The 25,760-nt window shown below is 39.8% G+C and overlaps 1 protein-coding gene across 1 annotated transcript in view; it reads left to right on the forward strand.

Annotated features, from left to right (window-relative positions):
* LOC136859161 (peroxidase) overlaps positions 1-25,760 on the forward strand; it is a 266,353-nt gene that overhangs the window by 46,638 nt on the left and 193,955 nt on the right. The window contains exon 2 of the mRNA XM_067138679.2: positions 3,119-3,500. Coding sequence (XP_066994780.2) covers positions 3,119-3,500 — 382 coding nt within the window. The remainder of the gene's footprint in view (positions 1-3,118; positions 3,501-25,760) is intronic.

Consider the following 25,760-nt stretch of genomic DNA (forward strand, 5'->3'; position numbering starts at 1 on the left):
GAGAGCTACGTGACTCAAACCATGCAGCCACTTGCTCAGTAGAAGATATTTAGTACAAGTAAGCTACTGATGCTATATCACATGGCAAGATCGCTTTGTTGAGTTGTTACTGCACAAATCTGGAACCTCGTTTCCCATTTGTTACTTTGATAGAAATGGTGTCCGGCTCCATGGCTAAATGGTTAGCGTGCTGGCCTTTGGTCACAGGGATCCCGGGTTCGAATCCCCGCAGGGTCGGGAATTTTAACCATAATTGGTTACTTTCGCTGGCAGAGGGGCTGGGTGTATGTGTCGTCTTCATCATCATTTCATCCTCATCACGACGCGCAAGTCGCCTACGGTAGTCACATCAAAAGACCTGCACCTGGCGAGCCAAACATGTCCTCGGACACTCGCGGCACTAAAAGCCATACGCCATTTCATTTTTTTCATAGAAATGGTTACTAACAGATACATTATATCTACTAATGAAATAATAACTTATTTTCAGTAGATAAGAATGATCATGTTCAAAATTATTGTTCTGAATCATAGGCTACATTATGGGATAAGAGAAGTTATGGGCCTTATAAAATTTCATGAAGGAATTACACAATGATAGGCCTATTAGTGGTTTTCTCTCTCATGAGTTGAAGATCAGAAGTGAGTGTTTTGTGATTTTATCGCATACACAAAACAAAACAAAACAAAACAGATGCTACAGGCCTGAAGGGCTACCAATTGACTGCTGCTCAGCCCTAAAACGTGCAGACTACGAGATAGCGCATGAGCAGAACGAAAAATCCTCTTGGCGTTTGGCTCCCTTGACCACTGAAGTCATTAGCTCCTCAGCAGTTCTCACGTACTGTATATTGAGCGGACCTCGTACCATCGCTCAGATCCAGGTAAAATCCCTGACCTGGCTGAGAATCGAATTCGGAGCTTCCTGGTAAGAGACAGGCTCGCTACTCGCAGGCCACGAGGCTAGAGATATTCTCGCATAGAGATATTAACATGAGTTTGTGATTCCATTTTTTTCAATTCGAGACAGGGAGTACAATGAGATTATTTCTCATAACATTTTGGAGTACAGTCCCAAGCATCATTCCGCAATTCATCCAAAATCTGTTCGTAATAATCGCACTGTACTCATCCTAAACATACTGTTCTTTGTATGGGGCAAAACTGACTAAGCCGTATCAGCGCCATAGTGGTAACAACTGTTAGTTCCTGCAAATTATGAAGGGACGAATGTTATCTCACAGGATTGCGCAGTTAGAATACCTGAAAATGAGGCAATAAAACGTCATTAGTATTAATACATTTCTTCGTCGAACACGACAGGTGTTATAAGTGGTGGAGTAGTGTGTGGTTTTACGTCTTGTTTGCGTCGTTAGAGCTTGATGGAGCCATCATCTGTTCATTGAGACACATCAGAGAGAGAAATCTTCTATTTCCTCATTAATAAATAATGTTCTTATACACGTAGCAGGCAACAGGTCAGTTTTGAGATCCTATACAGTTCGTAGAAGATTTACCCAGTTGCAGCACTGATAATATTATTTCGTTCTTGATATAATTTTGCTGCCTTAAAATTGTTTAAACTCTTAGTAATGGAAAAGACGAGTTGTTTTGTCACTGTTACATTTTCATCTCTAACAGACATTTATAATCTATATAACAGATATTTGATATTAATCACCATCATATTCTTACTAGGATTCTTTACACGTTCGGTCATTTCGTCTACAAATCATTGACAAACAATACAAATTAAATAAAGAACTGGTTTCATCAACATTTAGGCCGATACGTTCCAAACGTTTACAGACTTTGATGATTTAGATGCTTGTAACGAACATAATAAAAGGAGAGTCAGTTGTTAGATATGATGGAGGTAGAGCCTACTAAAAGTTACTAGGAGTGAGACTTTTTTGGATAATGCTAGTGGTTAAAGGATATAGATTACAGATAAACTCACTGTCATGTTAAATGTTGTGGGTGGAATAAAAATTCGTGAAATAAAATAATTCAATTTTGTGTCGATTTGTATTTGTATACAACAGATCTATCTAGGTTGTTTAATTGGATATAGGTTTGAGGAAGAGATGTGCCCATGGGAGAGAGAAGCACATATGATGGATGTATTACTCTCAATGATTAGTTCTGAGATGCTTCATTTTATTAAAAATACTACTGATGCCTTCACTGTTCGGACCCCAAATAGTCCGAGTGAGGCGGTAGCTAATTTCCCTATATCCTGTTGGTGAATGGTGGAGATGACTGAATTCCACTAGGTAGTGTCGTAAGCCTTTTAGAGGTCGTTAAACAAGGTAGTTAGGTGTTCCCTCCTGAATGACGCTCTCGAGTCTGACAAAATGGTCATTGGTAGGCCGATGAGAATGAAAACCACACTCTGAGCAAGAGACGTGTCTCTGCACAGTTCAAGTGGAATGTGAAACCCTACAAGCAAAGGATTAATGGTGGTCCTCTCGCTCCCATTTTGTATTTAGGAAAGTGCGGACGTACTTGAAAGAGAAGGAGACAACAGCAAAGCGTGACCGGATGCGGTCGGCAAGGATAGATGCGTCGGTAATAGTATCTGCATTAATTACGACTCAGGACTCTGAAGGTACAGTTGGAATTCTAACGATCCTGCAGAGTTTTGTTAACACTTGTGATGGCGAAGTATTTGTTAGCATGTACTTTCTCCCAACAGTCTTCTGATCCCTCCGAATCTAATATCGGTCTATAGGACTTAGACTGTTGAATGTAATACGATTGGTGACCGTTGGAGCTATAATGTCTAGAAGCCCCGGACGATTCCGTGTGCCGCAGTAATGTCGTCAGTCGGCTAATGGACCTGTTTCAGAAAAGGTGTTCTTTAAGAGGAAGGAGTTGTTTCCTCTGCGGCAGGCAGAATAACCTTTCCTTTATGGAACTCAAATGATCGTTGAGAGACACGTGCGTATAATGAACGAATACTGCGCCATTACAAAACTCTTGATAGTTTGCCGGACGGTGTATTCAACCATTTGACATATCAGGTACTCTTTGATAAAGATAAACATTTTTGCTCATATAGTAATTATTGCCATCATCTATATTAAACTCTAATGATAATGTTCTTTTATTCCAGGCTCAGTTATCAGGAGGCTTCGTCCCTCCGGTACAAATTCGTCCTGCGCCAGAACCTGCCCGACAACCCCCTCCACGCCGGGAGCCTGCTCCTGAACGTCTTCCTCCTCCTCCACCACCTCCACCACGTCCTCGTCCTCAAAGTCCACCTCCTCGCCCTGTAATACAGCCACAACCCTCAATACCATTCCTACCACCCCAGAGTGAACAAATAACTGAAGTTGCCCCACCCTGCGCCACAACAAGTGGTGAGGCGGGAAGATGTCGACCACTGATCAAGTGCATCACATTTTACGCGGAAGTTCCTGAGCTACGTCGCCAGACATGCAGCTTGCAAGGCTCAGAACTAGGTGTTTGCTGTCCTCTGCGAAAGCGACCTATAGGTAAGTGCACCGAATATTTATTTTAATCTACTTACGGTGTACATTGACCGCGTAGTGACTGGCGATCTAGTTTTTGCCTCTCAGACTCACAGGCCGTGGTCGGTGAATAAATTGTGGAAAATAGGAATATATAACCCCATTGCGTCGTCCGTATAAAAAGCAAATGGTACAACGTATGGGGACTTGCCCATGCTGTTTCTTGGATAACGCTGAGAGACATGCAATTTGAGAAAATCTTATTCACTGCATGTAGAGTAATTTACTTCGATATCAGTATACAATATAGAATACCATGGCGAAGCACGGGACATTTGCTAGTAAAATAATAATAATAATAATAATAATAATAATAATAATAATAATAATAATAATAATAATAATAATAATAATGGCTTCTAGAGAAGCCTGATGCAGGTCTTTTTCTTATATTTCATGCGCGACCCCCGGATAGGTACGTATGGGGCCCTATCTAGCATAATTCTTAATGTTGTTGAAGGCCAACACACACAGCCTGGGAACCAGAGGAAATAAATAATGAAGATTAAATTTCCCGATCCGACCGGTAAGCGAACGTGGTACCCCGTGGACCAAAGGCCAGCATGCGAACCTGCCAGCCACGTAGAATGAGATGAAATCTAATGTTGAAATCTGCACAAACACACAGCCTCCCCCACCCCCTCCCCCAGCTAGAGGAATATTCAGGTCGTACGTATATTTTAATGCAAACATACCGATTACTCTGAGATTCCGCGGTCGATTTACGTTGTTCTTTTCCTTTCATCGAAAGGAGATGCTCTCGATTTGTTCCACTTAAATTGCATGAAAATCGGTTCAGTAGTTTTTATTAAATCAACAATAATCTTAATATTTCCCTCTTCCACAGATCAAACAAAGGGTTATAGATTGGTTTTAGAAAAGGTACACGTACTACGGTTACGTGAACGTAACAGTTGTTTATGTTTATTGATATGAAGGCGTTAGTCTACACTACAGGGTGGTCGGAAACACGTGAACGGAGTATATAAGCGTTAGAGTGTTGGTCATAGGTTATTTGCACAAAATTACGTCGATACCTCGCGCCGTTGTAATTTTACCAGCTGCTGAATTTAGACAATCAGATCGCTTCGCGGGCGAATTGAAATTGGCTTTACGAGGCAGTGTTGGTAAATCTGCACATGGTTTGGTCGTGCTTGAGAGTCATGCCGAGAAATGAGCGTCAAACACTAACACACCGTGGGTTTCAGCCCGTGCCACAGTAGAATGCTTACTATGGGCCGAGCCCATCAGCAGGTAGGTCCTTGTTCAAGTCCCACCCCTGGAGGAGTTCATTTATTTCATTGGCGCTCTCAAGCCGGTCAGTCGTAGATCCAGTTTTGTACGCGAATTTTGGGTTTTGGTCAACCCCGTTGTTTGTACATATCAATTATAATAAGTAATTAAACGTGTAATTGTTAATAACTGTGTGGTAAAATTTTGGTTTGTGGAAAGTCATTCTGTGACAATTTTGTCAGGAAGTGATAGTATCCGAGTTCAATCTGTGAGGTCTGAGGTCAACGTCGAAGCGTGTGTCATAAGTGTCTGGAGTATTACATTCCCAAGTGAAGGATTCTTTTGTGTAGATAAATTTTAACCGTCCGATGTTGTATTTTATGGGTAGTAGAAATGTTGTGTTTGGTCTACGAATTTTTGAAACCCTGCGATTTCCACTCGAATATCGAGGTCTGTTCGACAATCGCTCTCTATTTCAAAAATCGGATGTCGAGCAGACCTCGACACGGGATATCTGACCACTTGAAAACTCGAATGTCGAGCCATTTCGACAAATGTTTATGTAGAAAAGTAGCTGCATGTTTCCTGAACTCTCTCGACAAACTTCGGAACATCTACGAGTAATCATTCTCCCAGTACAGCTGGGTATTCCATGGAGTGTATGTAGCCCAACTCTTGCTGCGCGCCAGTCCAGTTGTCATGGCGTCAACAAGTAGATCGTTTCAGTTGCGGAAGGATAAAAGTACGCGTATTTCCGACAGTAATATTGAGGATACAGTACTAAATAGTGACATTGATTTATCAGACATTTCTGAGTTTAGTGCTGGTGAATCAAGCGTTGAACAATCCTCAGATGATGATAGTGATACGGATACAAACGATGATGCTAGTGCTATGTTATGGCAGAATATTTCCAATGACGATGGCGGGCCAATTGTATATCCTTTCTCCAAACAAACAGGGTTACGGGACCTCAATCTGCCAGTTGATGCAAGACCACTGGAATACTTCAGCTTGTTTCTTAACAAAAATGTTATTGAGGGTATACCAGTAAAACGAACAAATATGCTGAGGAGAAAATTCGTAAACTGACGCGTACAAGGAAGACTCGGTCTACATGGAAGAAATGGACAAAGGTGACATTTACTGAAATTTTAGTGTTTATTTGTGTTATTCTCAACATGAGACCTGTCAGTTTACCTTACTCACAAGACTACTTCTCCCAGCAATGGGTAACGCATGTGCCATTTTTTTCGTGATGTTTATACGAGAAATAGATTTCTGAAGATTTTTTGGTTATTGCCTGTGGGTCCTAATCCAGGAGATATTGAAAGTTACTAGGACACAGACAATCAGATACCTTCTGAAATACCCACTATCGCGGTTCCACAATTTTTTTCGTACCGGGCAAAAATATATCAGTAGATGAGTCTACTATTGGTTTCAAAGGGAAAATAAGTTTCAAGACATACAACCCCAAGAAACCGAACAAGTGGAGAATAAGAATCTTAGTTCTGGCTGATAGTGCTACTGGGTACATCCATTCTTTGATTCCTTATTATGGAAAAGTTACTGCAGTTGTAAATAACCTAGATTATGCTGATATACCGTTCACTACAATGATTGTCCGCAATTTGATAGATAAGGTGGCTGTTGCAGTAGGCGGATCAGTGGAAGGTTACAAGGTCTTTCACAGACAGATATTACACTAGTGTCAGCTTGGTTGAGGAACTTCTGAAACGGAAATGTCATCTTATTGGTACACTTACTCCTGGCAGGACAGGAAATCCACCAGATATAAGAAAGAGCCTGAAACTGAAAGTGGGTGAGATAAAGGCTTATTGTGTAAGAGATGTTATGGTGTTAGGGTGGGAGGACAAGTGTTTCGTGTTGATGCTGTCTACTTTTCATAACATGGCAACACAAATTGTGAGCTCGTATGGAAAAGGAGGCCAATAAAAGGACACACCGAAGCCAATTGTTGTGTGCAATTACACAGACCAAATGGGCGGGGTCAACCGGTCCAATCATTTTCCTGTTACTTACTTATTCATACGAAAAACTCTAAAATGGTGGACGAAAATGTGTCTCTAGGGTTTAGAAATAGCCGTTGTAAATGCATACATAATTTACTGCCAGAACATAAAGAAGTTCGGAGCTAAGCCCATGGACCATGTCAGAATCCGGAGGCAGCTGATAGAACAGCTGATTGGTGATCATAGTGCTCCGAAGAAATGGCCTACTCGTCAGCATTTGCCACAGACAAGGAAGAGGTAGAAAGACTGGATGGAAGACAACACTTCCTTGCCTAGTGGGCTAAGAACAAGCAAAAGGACTGTGCTGTTTGTAGCAACAGGAAAATGAAAGAAATGCGCCGTGAAACTACATACTTGTGTGAAACGTATTCAAATAATCAGGCTTTCCACCCTGGTGTTTCTTTCAAAAGGTTCCACTCACTGAAAAGCTATAAAACTCAGTAAGACTTAAGCATAAGTGTATTAATAAATTACTTATACTATTTTGTGTGTTCATAAGCAATAAATAAGTTTGTCATATTTTTTACACAATTGAACGCGAGTGGGCTGAAAATAAAATTTCTCAAACAGCGAATAAAAAGGGTTAACAGTATAACAGAATGATAGTGTGGTCAAAATTGTTGTAGCGCATAGGATTTCTTTTCATATGTCTTCATGGATTTATTCCAGTAACTGATTCCGAACAAACAAAATGTACGACAGAATAACATTACGTTCAAGAAGGGAGTTAACCAGTATTCTGAAAACCACTTATTTTATCAGGGGTAGTGCTTCTTTACCCATCAAGTGATAGTGTGAATATTTTTCAGCATTTATTAATTAAATTAGAATCGATGTGCATGTGTTCAATTAAAGACAAGTATTAAACTTGAAGCTAACCTGGAAGTTGTAGTTGTTGTTTTTTGGTTTATGAATTAACTCCGTTCACTTCATTTAAATAACACTATTTTACTTTTGAACATTTAGTGTTTGTAAATGCAGTGTTGAGTTTGATGTTATACTATTGATTGACTGGCAATGGAGGTGCGTATAAATTCAGTAAGCTTACATTATCGTACTCTTGCTAATCTTAATTTTAACATAAGTGAAAGAGAATGTTGGTCATCAGCCACGTTTACTTAAAGATCAGTAAATGATAGGATCGGTCCATAATGTGAATTTCAGATTACTCAGATTCAGTTAAGGGTCCAAGTAACTTATCCTACGCTGATTGTCAGTTAGCGGAAAGCCTTAATTAAAGAGAAGGTCTGGAGATCAGATCCTGATATTTAAACGTTCCAGAAATCGGAAGCTTAACTCACAGTTCTTGATGGAACCGAATAAATGTACTTCCAGAGTTCTTGTTGATGTTGCTGTTGTTGTTGTTGTTGTTATTGTTCTTGTGAAATCATCAAGGTGGTTTACTTTTAATTAGGCCTTCAGGCATTTTCTAGTAATAAATATAAATCTCATCCTGAAATCGTCTAGCCTCAATGTTGTGTTAAGGCCATCAATCTCAGTTACCATTTATTCAAGGGCACACTTGTAATGTACACCCGCCTTCATATTACATTTACTTATTTGAATGAATGAACATAGTTAGATTTTATCAGCCTTTAATTTCAAGTAGGCAGTTTTTAATTGATACCTGTTAGTCGTGTCAACAAGTGACGAAGAGCCATTAACACCCCTGAGATACAAGAGTCTACAGTTTCAAGATGAAAACCTAGAAGAGGTAACTATAACGCGACATTGACTAATAAAGGGTTCATTTATATGAGGTAAGAATTGTCGAGCATAATAAGTTCTACAAATATGCCCGTGACATAGCCTACTATAAGTGTTTCATATTAGTGTAACAATTTATATGAACCAAGTCGAAGAAGAACGGTCCTCCGAATACCTTTTCTTTTCTTTCTTTATTTTTTTCTTTTAAGCTTACTCTGGCTAAACCGTTAATGATACATCTACAGTTTAACTATGAGGGTAAATATTGTTCAGCATAATGAGTTTTACGAAAATTCCGCGACAGCATATATCTATCATTAACATATAACCAAGTATAAGTGTTTATATGTTAGTTTGTAATTTAAAAAAAGCCGTCGAATTTAAAACTTTTTTAAATAAATGAGTTAATCGTTATAAATAATTTGTTTATTCCCCTTACCTAACTAACGTAGAAAAACGTAATCTACAGAATGTTATTTTCATCTATACTTTCGGCAATATCGTCGTTTTAATTTTTTCGTGAAATCTCCATTCTGACGTATGGGAATGTAAATGACCAGCTTCAGAGAGATGAGCAGCTTCAGAGCGACCTAGTAAATTGCGAGCCAGCACACGAGCTATCAACGACTTCGGCCAGCATTCATTGAAGATGCTACGACACAATAATTTATAGTTTTCCAGTTATTTATCGTAATCTATAGCCTATATAAAATCTATTTTAAGTATCCTGCTGAGGGGGGGGCCTTCGGAAAAGTGTGTTTATCACGTAACAATGAAACTGACCAACAAAGGGATTTTCAAATGTCATAGGACGTAGAAAGAATGACCTCACAAAGACAAAGGGAGTCATCTTTCTCAAGATTCACTGTCTAGGTTCAAGTACACTAGTATCCAAATGTTAAGCATAAGTTACGAGTAAGCAGGGCAACAGGAAATAGACCGCAAATCGCACGCCATATGCACCTACCAACCTTACGTGTTCGCTCTGTATAGGAATGTTCCCTTCTTTGGCTAGCCGCGTATGCGCAAGCTAAACACAGCCAGTGCCTGAGCCCATATTCCCTCAATCGTGTTTGCTTTGTTATAGTGTGTGGAGTGTATCCTCGTGGTGAACGTGACAACATAATGGCACAACGACACCATTTGGACCCAGTTTTGCAGGGTAGAATACTCGGCCGCCTGGAAGCAGATCAGACACAGACCGAAGTCGCCGTATCCCTGAATGTGCCACAGAGTGTCATTTTCAGGCTTTGAAGACGATTTCGAGAGACGGGAGATGTTAGTCGTAGGCCAGTGCCAGGTCGACCAAGGGTAACCACCCCCCAGCAGGATCGATATCTGGCCTTAAACGCCCGACGAAATCGGAGTCCACCTGCGAGATAATTGTCGACGGAGCTTGCAGCCGTCCCAGGGTTGTCGTTTCCCGGAAAACTGTGTACCAGAGGCTCAGAACAGCAGGGCTGTTTGCCCGACGTCCAGCGGTGTGCGTCCCGCTCACTCCAGCACGGAGACGGGTCCGTTTACTTGGGGAGCCGTCAACATCGAAACTGGACCATGAATGAATGGAGGCATGTGCTCTTCACAAATGAATCCCACTTCAGTTTGCAGAACGATTCCTGTCGCACATTAATCTGGAGAGAACCGGGTAGCTGATACATCCACAGGGACATCGTGGAACGGGACCAGTATGGTGGTGGCGGCGTCATGGTGTGGGACGGCATTATGTTATATGGCCGTACGGACCTGCACATCTTCATGGGTGGTCCGAGGAACACTGTTAACGCTCGGAGATACAGGGATGAGGTACTGAGACCACATATTCGACTGTACAGAGGTGCGGTTGGTCCAGACTTTCTCTTAATGAACGATGATGCCCGACCACACTGCGATGCTCAGATGGATGAATTTCTGGCTGGGGAAGACATTCATCGCATGGATTGGCCAGCGAGGTCTGCAGATTTGAATCCTATAGAACACTGCCTGGGATGCAATGAGGAGGCGAATTTCATCCCGTCAGCCTCCACCATGGTTCCTCCAAGACCTTCGCATTTTCCTTTCGGATGAATGGGATCGACTGCCACAAGAGCTCTTAGACCATCTGATAAAGAGCATGCCACATCGCTGCGAAGCATGTGTTGCCTTTAGGGGTAACCATACACCCTATTAACAGCATATTTTGTTGTGGAAGACATTGCCAAGTTTTGTTAGTTGTTGTCAATGGTGTACCCTTGCTATCAGAACCTTTCTGGCACTGTTACGTTTGGACAAGTTGTGTGACATACGGTGTGTGATTCAGCTTCCGTTTGTTCAACAATCCGTCTGACATTCCTATCAGGTGGTATGGTCTCGTTTAGTGATCATGCTTAACTTTTGGACACTAGTGTGTATTACTCAGCATACACAGCAGTCGATAGTGAAGAAGCTACTCATGGCTGTAACATTAAGTGGGCGATCCTAATATACATCTACGTGGTTATAATGGTCGTGTAACACCACAGAATAATAATATCATTGGTAGCTCGGCGGAGTATGTCATACCGAGTTATGTCAACGTACTATTACGTTGGTAATACATCCTATATAATAAATCGAGAGCTGAAAGTCAAATCAACCGAGAGTAGGTTCCGAGGTGGAATACACGACTATTGAACAAAATAACTGAAATGACGTGTGACGGCGATGTAACTTTTAATAACAATAATAATTAAAATCAAAGAGAGAGATCTCCCAATTTATTAAAAAATCAACATCAGCTGTTAATAATATAAACATAAAACCATGTGTGTAGAGCTGACAATGATAAACAAAAATGTAGCTTGTCGCGTTTGACAGTTCAATAATGGCTTACAGTCACTCAGCTGACTGCCAACACGAAGTTGTCGAATGAATGGGAGTCTCACCAAACACCATTCACATCATAATGTAAAGATAACCACACCATAGTTTATAAATGCTCTTCTTCATAAAAGTAAATATTACGAATATAAGACCGGGCGCACCAATTTCTGTCACACTACCGGCCGAGCGGTTGACTTTGTCAACCAGTTGCGTTTTCAGTCGCTTACAGGCTTCCAATCGCATAAACATTTCATTTAACAGCGTTTTATCTTTTGTTTCAATTTTATTCTCCAAACAAAATTAAAAACTTGTGTTAGCGATTAATGTGAATGTACTTAATATGGATAATCATCAACACGTGAACTAATTCTGATAGGGACATGAATACTGCGCCAATTTAAAATGAGTTAAGCATTAGATACACAATTAAATTAAAATAATGGTCATATTTTAATATTTGCACAATTATAATATTAAATGATCAGATATAATAGCAAAAAAATGACTGGATGAAAAATAAACTTTGTTGCCATGTCCAAGAAATCCTTCACACATTATCCCACGAGCAATGCCATAATTTCACTGCAGTTCGCAAATTTAGCATCGCGCTCATGGCTTTAATTCACTTCCTCCCGCTTCCTAGAAATGTACAAATTAGTCTAGTATAATAGTTCATCGACCATCTCAGCGTTTATCAAGTGCATGAAACAGTCAATTTCTGTTCATACCTTCCTTGCCTCCCCTTCCGGTCCTGGCAGCATTTTTATAATATTCCTTGCTTTTGCCCTCGAAGTAAGTTTTGAAAAGTCCGTCGTGGACCACATTGTTCCTCCATCTCTCTCGAAGATAAATTCCCTTTCGTTATTGTCTTCATAGATCTCACTGTCCGAATCGGCCTCCTGCTCCGTATCACTGTTATGATCCTTATCCGATACGTTTATAATTTCCTCCTCCCCATCCGAAAAGTCCGAGGCAGAGTCCACTATTTCATCGGACAACTGGCTCAAAATGTCAGGTATGTCTTCATCATAGACAAAACGAGACCTAAAATAGAAATATACTACATGTAATTACGCCTGACTTTGCCTAATTACCCGAAAAGTACAGAGGAAAGGAAATTTTAAAGAAATAAATGTTATAGTACTTCCATGACCAGACGCGCGGTTGACTTTGTCAACCAGCTTCGGGTTCCAAGAGTTCGCTCGAAATAATTACACACGTATCGCTTCCACTGTTGTCGAAACTCGACTTGACAAAAACAACCAGCGCGCCCGGTCTAGGGTTAAAGCGTCAGTTACTCTATTTACTAGGAGAAATTACATTGAAATATCAATTCAAACAGAAAAGTTTACCACAATAATTGCCAAAAAGGCTAATGACCTTCATAATATCATAGATATGAGATGCGTGGATAGTTCATATATTTGTCAACGGATCAGAGGTCCTGTTTGAATTAAATACCACTTCAATTCACAATAACCATTATATTAATCCTGCCAATGTTCAGAGATGCAACGTGACTGTCCACATAAAAACTTGATCTGAAGGTTACGTAACAGAAAACAATAATGTTTGTAGAGCTAATAACGGTTTTACAACAATTGAAATGTGGTGATGCACAAAAATATCTTTATAATTCTCATATCAATACCACATCCTGTTGATAATACACAATTATCTCTATTCTGTGTGGCAACGCAGATTATACGAGTATGTTGTTATTCAAATTATGTGAAGTATGTCTGACTATAACCAGCTATTAGTCAATCTTGGTAAGGTAATATCATATTACACGAAAATATAAGGGGCGATCAAAATGTTTCGGTTCGACGGCCGTACAGTCCTGAATCGGGATGCCAATCAGGCAAAATCGCCATGAGTCGTGGGCATGAATGCTCATCCCATCGACACACCAGGTTGGTAAAACACCGTGCTCTGCTGCGTGGTGAAGTGAGTAACCACCTGGTGCACCTCCTCGTCCGACAGGCAGCGTCAACCCTTCAAGGCCTTTTTAAGGGGACCGAAGGCGTGATAATGGCATGGGGAGAGATCAGGCCTCATCCACCGCCCGCTTGTTGCTGTTGCTGTGCGTAATGGATGAGACTGGCCTTCCAGTTCAACTGGCGTCTTGTTGTCGAAACGCGACCCGTACGGAACTTGGTGTACCATTCTACAACGGCAGTTTTCGACAGGCATGCTGTCCCATACACACTCTTAATTTTCCGATGGATGTCCACCAGTGTTTTTCCTTCAGCAGCCAAGAACAGAATAACAGCACGTTGGTCCTGTTTGGACGCATTTGGTAAAAAACGTCGCCATAGTTCACGAGTCCGCATATAACTCACGCACCTCAGCATGACGAAACTGAAACACTAATCCCTTTGCCTACATGTCCCTGGTTATATACCAGCATCGGAGTCACGCTACGTTGCACGTCCGCTGCAGCAACGCTCTCAAACGGATACTTTTTATCATGCCTTATATAATGAACTTTGTTTGATGTGGCAATTCTACATTATACTCAATCAATAATCAGCTGACTTGCGGTATGGTAATGCTAAACTAGTATATAATAATAATAATCAATATGTATGGTGTGGTAATATGAAGTTATCATAATCATAAACTACCTGTATTCGGTGTGGTAACAATCTAGTGTTGGTGTCGTAATGTCAGATTGCTCCATAAAGCACTCATAACTGATGTTTTCGGGGTGGCAGTGGCTTGAGAGTAAAGCGATACTCTAACATATTCAATAAAGTGGATTTTCGAAATGACAATGAACAAAAATATGAACACAAAATGACTCAACTAGCCGGAAAATCAATGGATCAAAGCAAAACGTAGATATTAAAATGTACTAATGTTCTTCTTCTTTTTCTTAATCTGCTTACCCTCCAGGTTTGGTTTTTCCCTCGGACACAGCGAGGAATCCCACCTCTACCGCCTCAAGAGCAGTGTCCTGGAGCTTCAGACCCCGGGTCGGAGGATACAACTGGGGAGGATGACCAGTGCCTAGCCCAGGCGGCCTCACCTGCTATGCTGAACAGGGGCCTTGTGGGGGGATGGGAAGATTGGAAGGGATAGACAAGGAAGAGGAAAGGAAGCGGCCGTGGCCTTCTGGAGTAGAAGTGGGAAACCACGGAAAAACACTTCCAGGATGGCTGAGGTGGGAATAGAACTCACCTGTACTCAGGTGACCTCCCGAGGCTGAGTGGACCCCGTTCCGCACAGACCGCAAGCACGGTACTGTATAGGCCGAATACCACAGTAGCTCACATGGCAAGCGGGCGGGGGTATATGTGATAGTGGCCAGTGCTCAAGGTATGAGTTTTGAATCTCGGACAAAAAAATTTTAACAGCCAGTTGGCTGGGATGTGGTAAGGTTGCATACTTGATAGCTTACAAGGACTGATTTGTTTAATTGACCCTGTGCAGTTGCACGATATCAGATGAACATGTCCGACCACCTCCCGTTTTAAAGTACCTACGTGTTCTGCGTATCTGTACTCGTTTTACGGATTCTTTCGGGGTACCCATAATGAATTAATAGTGGCGCTCACGATTCCTGCTGTCCTCTAGCCCGTAAACACACATCTCGTTATATTACCCCGTTTTAAGGAGAGGGACCGATATCTTTCAAAAGTGTAGTAAATGTTAAGGGATGCACAACACTGGATCTCGAGGGGCTGGTGGACCGCCCGGTATATACGTTATGTCAATGTGTTGTTAATGTTTTAAGAATATGTTATTAATAGTTGATTCACAAGACAAACAGGAGTTAAGCAACCTAATACCCCAAATGGAATTTAAAAAAAAAATCTTCTAAGGAAAATTTAAAAATTGCAAATGCAGAAAGTATGCACACAAATATTTGACCTAATGTGAAGGAATATTTTAAGCCAAAAAAGTTAAACATGGCCTGCATTTTGAAATATCCAAAGGTAAACATGGGGTAGCAATCTTTGATTCACAAATATGTTATCAACAATAGGAATGCATCACAATGACCTTATTCAGCGATGTCTGTTTCCTTTAAATAAAAAAATATGACCAAAATACACAAGTAGAATGTCAATCCTCTGCATACTCCAACTGAAAATAATGACAAAAAAATACCATCCATAAGATTCTAACTATCATGCAGAAATGTTGGGGATTCTATTTGAACTATCTAATATTTTAATTCAAATAATACGTAAAATTGTACTCTTTAAGACCAAATCGTACCATAATGGACATATATGTTAAGACATGACATTTGGAATTTTACTACTGGAAAACTCTGAAACTGTAAATAAATGCAATAGGAAAAAAAAATAGCTCTCTCTTAGTCTTTGTGAATGATCCTCTGTAGGTCGTGCGCAATTAATATTTTAACCAACTCAATAATCACTCAACCGTATTATTCTCGAAGGCTATTATCAACATATAGCTCATATCGAAGACTCTGTCACATTGTCATATTATTACCGCAGACTGTGTGCAACACTCTATAATATTCCTCGAAGACTGTAATAACTTCATACACTTTCCTCGAAGACGTTTACATCATTATGCTAATATGTTTCACTAACAAGTATACCATACAATTATTATCCTTATTTTAGCATAATACGATGCGTATTTTCCTTTATTACATCGAGGTACCTACTATGTCTTTCCTTTAATAACCAATATATTGCACTCGATAATCAGTGTGATGAATTAATATTCACATTGTTTACGACGATGAATTAGTGCTCAATCAGTACATACATACTTATCCCATATAGAAGAAAATTAACATTATGAAGATCTTATTCTTTTCTATTACTGTCCTAGAATATTTCAAATAATAATAATAATAATAATAATAATAATAATAATAAACATTAATAATAATAATAATAATAAAAATAATAATTTAAAAATAATAATAATCTCAAGTGACATTATTCAGATATCTTCGGTCTGTATAGATGATATGTATATTTATAACACGTATTTTAATAAGACGATTAAATTGAGATAGGAAAACATTCCCTTACCTTTGACATTTAAAATCATTTCAAATAATTGAAGAGGCGAATCTCATCCCGAACTTAAGATTTGCAATGAGAGGATCTATGGTTTTCCTTCAGATTGCCGGTGTTAAATATCTTCACATAATTATCTCTACTACACTAAAAATACATGAGGAATCCTTAAGAAGAACTGCAAATATCTACAAAATAATGTGTAATAGCGTACTTAATGTTGTTGACTTTCACATCACATGCTATTAAATTTCAGCTCAGCCCATCTCAGCTTTGCTCCGCTCAACAATTGTCGTCCGATATCCCACACATTTGTATGTCATACAGGGACATGTCGCGTTTCTTGAAGAATTTTATACTCAAGTATTTATCCATATCTTATACAAGCATTACCTGAAATTTATAAATCAATGTAATACACAACTCTAAAAACGTACAGCTCATACTAGATACTACACAATTTGAAAATAATAAATTGTTGATGTTTCACTTCCTGAATTACAAGCACTATTTACAAAGTTATACAACTTATTTTTAATCTCATTTCAAATACTACTGTACATTTTATAACAATTACTATTGCACGATATCAAATGAAAATGTTATTATCACTTCGTATACAACACACATTTCACACCTGATGATAACAATTGTGTTAAAATTAAAATATCATGTATTTTACAAATGTGGATGTAATTCTCCACTGAAATCCAGATAAGATTCACCACATAGGCCTTTGTACAATCATAACCTTGGAATAAAATTCACTCCTAAACGATGATGTTCGACATTGACTGCTTTGAATCAACTGTTAGCACTCCGTTTTTTGCTAGGGGCTTTACGTCGCACCGACACAGATAGGTCTTATGGCGACGATGGGATAGGAAGGGCCTAGGAGTTGGATGGAAACGGTCGTGGCCTTAATTAAGGTACAGCCCCAGCATTTGCCTGGAGTGAAAATGGGAAACCACGGAAAATCATTTTCAGGGCTTAGCACTCCGTAATAATGTTATATGTTAGACTGATAATTTCACTGTTTTCACGTATAATACTTTTATAATATTGTTCCGTAGGATTGCTGGATAAATTACGACTCACAAAAATAAATTAAACTCTTTCTTGAAATATCACCACGTGTGCACATAACTGCTCTGCCGTATTGCAGAAAATGGCGGCTCTGCGTCTTGACTGATTACAAGCTAAACGATGAGTATACACGGAAATGGTGTGTTGGTTCAACACCTACATTTTCAATGTCCCATAATAGACAAGATGTGCGGAATATATCGGGTATGATGGTTAAATGCTTCTAGTAATTCAAAGTATGAATTACGGAAGTATGCTGTTCCAATATAAATCACACACGGTCCAAATTTATATTAAATGGTAGATAAATAAAGTTCATTTGACGACTCTTGTCTGAGACTTCCCTCACCTTAAATTCAAATTGTGTAGGTATTTGATTTTTATCTTCATGACAAAATTATCAACAATGGACTTCTCACAATCACATTGCCATACTTTATTTGCTACAACACAAGCTGGCTTTTAAAGTGGGGGTTGGGGGTGCTATTATATTGTTACGTAATCTAAACCCACCAAAGTGATGTAATGGGACGCGAATGTTGGTGAAAATTTCGAAAATCTGTTTGATTGAAACTGCTGATTAAAATGGCATTGGCACAGGAGAAGCGGTCTTAATAATGGCAATCCTTATGATTCATTCAGATTTGTCTTTTGATTTCAAACTAGCCCATTTCTAGATAAGTCTGCTTCGGCATAACAATAAACAAAGCACAGTGTCAGACACTTAGTGTGGCTGGAGATGATCTCAGTGGGGAATGTTTTTTCTCATGGACAGCTTTAAGTGTACGTTTCTCGTGTTACATCAAAACAAAATATTTTTGCGTTCATTATTGGAGGAAAACGGCTAATGCCGTATACTAGGAAATCTTGTAAGTCACCCGTTAAAAGTAACCTATCGCCTTAAATTCATCATTATTCCCGTGCGAAGCCGGGGCGGGTAGCTAGTTATGAATAAAATAAACATATATCATTTTTTCTTTCAAATCAGGCTGCGTCTAATCTTTTAGTGTGGACACTAAGATTGAGATTCCCCTTTACCAAAGGTCAAGAATTTAATCAAACGACTCTCCTTTTTTTCCATGTAGTGAATGCAAAAAATAAATTGGTGTCTCTGGTTTTATTCTTCGCGGGGGGTTAAAAAGTTATTGGTGGTGTGAACAGGACAGTTCCAAAAACGTTTCGATTGATTACTTGTTCTGTAATGGATGATGGTAGTACATTCGTATGGAATAAGTAACACGTTCTGCTGTTAGAATTTTAGCTTTTGGATATACACCTGGTACGATGTTTACGACTGTTGACATGCCCAATATTCATGTCTAACCGTACAGTTGGTATGGAATGGAAAATTATTGCTTCTGTTAGTACTCTAAAATATGGCTTACCCTTGGTTAATATACAAGTATAAATGTACTTAGTATGGAAGAATATACGGTACCGTACTAAGAATAAATGAAAACATAATAGGGCTATTCATTAAGACGCTAATACCAATGTATGACACTTCTTTTTTTTTTTGCGTTATAATTGGTGTTGGTGTTTCGAGCCATAGAGAATGTTCGGACATCAGTCTCAAGTGTTTAAGTTTGCAGGTGTTCCGTAATTTCAAGCATTTCTTCTGAAACTTACATATTCCATCTTGCTGAGCAATCGAATTCTAACCTACCTAAATCAGTTAATAAATCGGACAATGCAGATTCTTGCACAACAATTACTGGAAAGTTAAAATGGTGTATTGTAACCATATTACAGATAATATATGATTGACCACAGTTCTTCTTCTTAAGAGAAACGTCACCTAGCTCGATAGCGGCAGTCGCTTAAGCGCGGCCAGTATCCAGTATTCGGAAGATAGCGGGTTCGAACCCCACTGTCGGCAGCCCTGAAGATGGTTTTCCGTGGTTTCCCATTTTCACACCAGGAAAATGCTGGGGATGTACCTTAACTAATGCCACGGCCGCTTCCTTTTCACTCCCAGCACTTTCTCGTCCCATCGTCGCCATAAGACCTATCTGAGTCGGTGCGACGTAAAGCAACTTGCAAAAAAAAAAAAAAAAAAAAAAAGAGAGAGAGAGAAACGTCACATTACTTCATATCATTCTTGAGGAATCTCCATTTTGAGCTATTTTTCAGTAACCTGAGAATTAAGCTTGGATTGTTCGCAACAGGCACCTATCATTCTTTTCTTGTCCAATTCATTTATTTTATTTATAGGAAGAAGAGTAAGAGATAGGAATTATCTAACGAGGGAAATGTCTGATACATTTCCAAGTTCTTGTAAATATTTAAGAAAAGGCCAGGTAAACAACTGATAGGAAATTTGCCACCCGGGTGGCAGTCTAAATGTAGGTCATTGATTGATTGATTGACTGGTGATAACCAATATATTTGAAAAAATTTCCAAATAATGGCTAAGTTAAAATACTAACTTGGAATTTTCAGTTGGCCAACACATAAAAAAAATTCCCCATGACACTACAGCCCTTGAAGGGCCCTGGCCTACCAAGCGACCGCTGCTCTGACCGAAGGCCTGCAGATTACGAGGTGTCGTGTGTTCAGCACGACGAATCCTCTCGGCCGTTATCCTTGACTTTCTAGACCGGGGCCGCTATCTCACCGTCAGATAGCTTCTCAATTCTAATTACGTAGGCTGAGTAGACCTCGAACCAGCCCTCAGGTCCAGGTAAAATACCTGACCTGGCAGGGAATCGAACACGGGGCCTCCTCTACACCACGGGCAGGTAATCAGTATTAGCTTATTTTTCTCCTCACTGTCGCGGTTTAACGATTTCAGCTTTCCAGATCATAAGGTGCCTTCACGTCCGTCGATTAGTTTGCGTCTAAAATGTAGGTTCTTCATACCAGGTGTATGCATAAGGTTTTGTGGTAAAAAAACACGAAATTTTCAAGGGAAATTCATTTTGTTTATTCAAAATATTGGCCATCGGCTTCTACTATCTGCGCACTTTTTAGCGATAGATTTACACCCTAGTGCTGAGTCGGTCGACTTCGGTTATCTTCGAGATTCGTATTAGCAACCTATGAAACACAAACTAAGAATCGCTTATCATCGCTGTGCGACATCTGGCGTACACATGACGTACTCGTACTGTTGTTGTTTACACAGCAAAGCCAAACTATAGAATTCACGCTAGGAACACGTTTCGCATCGGGAAATATTATATAGTATTATATATTGTATGTGTGACAGAGTTGTTGGCGTTAAGATAATAAAGGTTTAGAAAATTCATATCGATCGATCATATTATCGATTCAATTCAGATTTCAGTTCCATTCAGTTGGCAGTATTTACCGGAACCGGCAGTGCTCCCTTCTTACTCCTCACCGGGTACAAAAATCTATCACTAAAAAGTGCGCGTACAGTACATACTTCGCCCATCTTTCAGGTAAGTTTGAATACCATGCCAGGAAAACTGCTTGTCTTTTGCGGCAAACCATTCGCCGAGCAATTTTCTAGCTTCCTCGAAATTGCTGAAGTGCTGCTCTGAGAGCGCGTACCCACTGATACGAAGAGGTGATCGATGGCGCCAGGTCGGGAGAGCGGCGAGTGCGGAAGAATGTCCTATCCAAGCGGTTTCAAGGTGCCTTTCACTGGTTTTGCTGTGTGAGACGGCGCATTTTTTTGTAACAAAATTACTTTTCCAGGTCTTCTGGCCGATTCCGGTCGTATTTCGATCGCTGCGTGATTTAAATTAATCATTCGTTGGCGATAGCGTTGTGCATTAAAGGTTTCGCTGGGCTTCAGAGTTCATAATACGCAATACCGCTCTGGCCCCACCAGACACAAAGCATTGTCCTCTTGCCGAAGCGATTTGCCGAAACCATGTCTTAGCCTACATGTTCTAGTTAATGGAGCGTGTTCACCATATGTTTCTACCAGCAAACGATGACTTTCCAAAGCCCCTTTCTTCTGATTAAGAAAAGCAATGCGTGCCACAAAAGTTCTTTTTCAATCACAAACATCAACATGATTACTAAACGATACAGCACAGTGTTTGGCGGACTCAACGTGCGTGTACTGGCAGGTTAATGCCAGACGAACAAACTGACGTATGTATCAAATTCATACGCTGCGTACTGTTTGCTGGCGTCATCTCTTAGTGAAACCGGAAAAGACTTATGCATTCACCTAGTATCTCTCTGGGCAGTTAATAACCTGGTAGACTGTGCTTTGCCTGGTTTCCTTTTACCAGTGAAAATGGAGACGTACTTCTGGATTGGTCGTCCGGTTACAGTGATACATAAGTTTTACAGTTGCAGTCTTGTTTCACTTAGTTTTAATCTGATTGATATTATGTGGAAAACTCACCTAACGTACACCACTTTTTCATGGTACACATGTTGGACCGGTGCAAGTCTTGAGCTCACTCCTGCAGATTTGAATTTTGAAGGCTTGGATTTCAAACAAGACGCCTCATCGCCTACTCTACACGAGGCCTAACGTCCCAAATTGACTGTCAGATGGTGCGTAAAAACGACTGTGCGATGGTCACTCATACAAAGATGATCGCACATGACATATTGAGACACCGACTATTTTGACTAGTTTTCACAGCAAAATATTTTTTTTTTCATAAAACCGAGCACTAATGGTGAAAATATTACTTGGTAGTGATTAGCAAAACATCGATGCACCCTCATAGCACCTTTAGCGTAATCGATATTCAGCCCTACGACACAGCTGGAATGTACTGTCTGACTCCGACAAGGCATATGGCACAAGCAGCTTAGGTGCCATTAAAACGAATTGTTGATTACTTACAAGTAGAGCTGGTGGTGGAATTACTGCGTTCAACAGGCTACGAGATTAAAGGAGGCCTCTAATAGCATGTAGTAGATGCGCAGCCCAAGGGGTTTAAAGTAACACTGGACTCGTAACTCCACAGCAAAACGAGCTATGCCAACACACTATCTGGGCACAGCTGCATATGCCTAGTGCCACTAGGAAGAAACAAAATATGTTAAAATGCCAGCGCCTACGACCATGTTGCACCAGACCTAGGGCACGCACAAAAATCAAAGGCAAAAAATGGCTTTTACTGCAAAAGCAAAGGAAAATATTATGTCACTGGAATATATGGAGATCTCCTGCAATAAGAGAAGTCCTCATCTGCCACAACCATCTGGAGGTGCCTTACATTGCCCAGTGCCCACTGTTACTACTGAAAATGTGTACACTGCCGTAAGAAAGTGAAGTGCCGGAAAGCACCTGTTGCATATGTGATCTCGGACGAAGCATGGACGCTTGAGTAATAAGGTGCAAAAAGGCTAATTGACTTCTTCAACAAAGTAATTTAGGACAACACACTACCTGGCCCTTGGCAGTCTAGTATTACGATTCAAGTTTGGAAAGGAAAATGAACCATGCATATATACTCGCTTTATAGAAAAATCTATGCAGCGAAAATTCCTGAAAGTGTTCCCGTTGAGAGATAATGAAGCATCATCTGTACCTTTTCAAATACGTGTGCCTGAATTACATACCGTACTGCAGAATAACAGACACTTTTCAGGTACTTCGGCTATCGATGGATAGTTAAAAATAGGATTTAATCTACCTTGTTCAATACACAATATTAACAAACCTCAAAATTAATGCGTAATTCTCTAAAATGTAGATATGTATGGAACCCTTGGGCCATCATCAGTACATACACATTTTTGGGAACATTAAAATATAAAATATAAAAGCACTTGTGTGAGAAAATCTCTTTATATTTTATCCATGCGATTTCTCACACAAGTGTTTTTATATTTTATATTTTAATGTTCCCAAAAAGTTGTATATAGTGATAGATGGCCCAAGGAGTCAAAACATGACTACCTTTTAGATAATTATATATTCATTTCAAAGTTTGTTAACTTTGCTAATCGAACAAGGGGGATTAAATCCTATTTTTAACTAGAATTAGTCAATATGGACTGAAAGATGATTTGATGGATATACAACAAGGGAAAGGAAGAAACTTCACTTGGCCATCTTTGATATTGAGAACCCATTGGATAGGATAGCATGTTATTTGATTTGGCTGGCAATGGCACAACACGATTTACTTGACGCCTACTGAATGAAACTTCTTTACCGCCTCTGTGCGCTTTAGAGCTATAACGTCAGGATACTTTCAAATCATATTAGTGTCGATCGAGGATAAGCCTTGTTCCCATAGCTCTTCATACTCTGCATGAACGCCATCACGAAAGACATCCTAGATGCTAACGATTTTGTGTTAGTGAACGTAGCACGTAGCTATGCATAAAATGTACCTCCATGCTCATGTTGAATCGAAGCATTTTGTACGAGTCCGAGAGTTTCTGGATGATTTCAGTGTAATTCTCTGGTCGTGTATTTCCAAGAAAGTTCGTGACAATGGCCTTGAATGATTCTTACCAGGTCCGTCATTGTCCCAGTGAAATGTGGATCTCTGATCAGCTGTCGAATTTGTCGACCATCAAACACACTGGTCTTTGCTTTATCATATGCCAGCCCAAGAAATGCAGTAAGGATATACTTGAAACAGACTCCTTTCAGATTTCCGTGTCGGTGCAACGTAAAGGAATTAGCAAAAGAAAAAAAAGCTTTCACGTACTGCTTCATGAGTCCCAGTTTCAAGTTCAAAGATTGGGATATAATACTTTTTTCTAACAATAAGTGGCTCATGTGGAATGTTTGGATTACGTGGTTTGAGAATAGATCGTGGAGGCCAATTACTTTCTACCCAATGCTTTTCACCTGCTCTGCTATTCCACGTACAGAGATAACAGTGATATTTGGTGAATCCGTGCTGCTGCCCAAGAAGTGCACCAAATATTTTAAAGTCAACACATATTACCCAATTGTGTGTGTGTGTGTGTGTGTATGGTATTTCAAAAACTCAATGGTTCTCTTTATGTACCCGTATACTTGATATGATAGAAGAAACAAATTCCATTTCAAAATTAGCGTTCCTATCGCAAGGTGATTAGCGGTAGAGAAAATACCTGACGTGATGCAAGAAAACTGATTGCAGATTCCAAATCAAGATGTCTGTTTTAGTAAACCTTAGCATGAAAACTGAAGTCAACAGAAAATAAATTTAAAATTGTTCCCCAATGTTATGTCTTCAGGTCTGAAAAAAGCCAACGCTGGGCACATCTGAATATGATGACGAATTTCCTCGTTTTCTCGGTATTCTCTTATTAATTCAAGGTCGTGTACTCACCGCCAAAGGAAATAGGTGCCATTCACTTCGACGGAAGGAAAGGCTCGTTACCTTGATAGCTGGAATTGCCGCAGCTCAAAATCTACAATAGCTATCTTGGGCTTCCACCCTGGTGCAACTTATAAGATGTCCCGAAAGAGTCTGTCATGTCTTTCCTTTTGTTCGGCAACAAAGCAAACACGATCGGATGTATGTTCGTCTCTTCGTTGCTATTCCAAAAATCAGCGTGGATTTTGTAAATTCGTAAATTTGGTAGAATTCTTTGATTGAGTTAAGGTTACGGACGCTACCTTCCCAATCCTAGCCCTTTCCTATCCTTGCGTCACCGAAAACAGTCAATGTTATAGTGCGACGTTAAAACGCTAGCTAAGAAAATGTCATTAAATTATTTCCAGTTTTTGTACGAGTGCAAGAATATCTGGATGAATTCAATGTCATTATCTGCTCGTGTATTTTCAAGAAATTCGTGACAATGGCCTTGAATGATAACGAAGCATTTCTTTCCAGTTCCGTGATTGTGTCTGTAAGATCTCTCTTTCTTTTTCATCGCACAGAATATTAATTCTTCTGCTTGGAATACCGTCTTTTAAAATAAAACTGTTCCCATCTATCATGTTTAACAATTCTTCGTCAAACACAATTTCTTCCCTAGTCTTCGGTTCCTTTTGCTTGCCTTGTGCTGCACTCCTTTGCTGGTATAGGATCCTCCTGGTAGCAGACTGGCATTTCAGTCACGAATTCATATCCCTTATTATGAAGATCTCCCAGATCTTCCAAGTAAATGTTCGATATGAGATTGTCTTCTTCTCTAGCTCTTTTCTTTGCCCGTAATAAAATTAAGAGTTTTCAAAAGTGTCAAAATGCATAAAATTGCGAGTGATGAAGATGCTCAACGACTCAGACAAACAAACAGGTACCACCTCACTTTCATTCTAGTAACCTATACATAGATTGGTAATCTACATATACATTGTGACAATTCATTCCTCTACAAGTCTATATAAACATATGTTGGAGTTATTTTCACCTGATATAAACATTTTTCTACTTCGAGATACTCTTCATCCTGGACTCCACAGGAATGTT

The sequence above is a fragment of the Anabrus simplex genome, chromosome 1, assembly GCF_040414725.1.
Source record: "Anabrus simplex isolate iqAnaSimp1 chromosome 1, ASM4041472v1, whole genome shotgun sequence".
Lineage (NCBI taxonomy): Eukaryota > Metazoa > Arthropoda > Insecta > Orthoptera > Tettigoniidae > Anabrus > Anabrus simplex.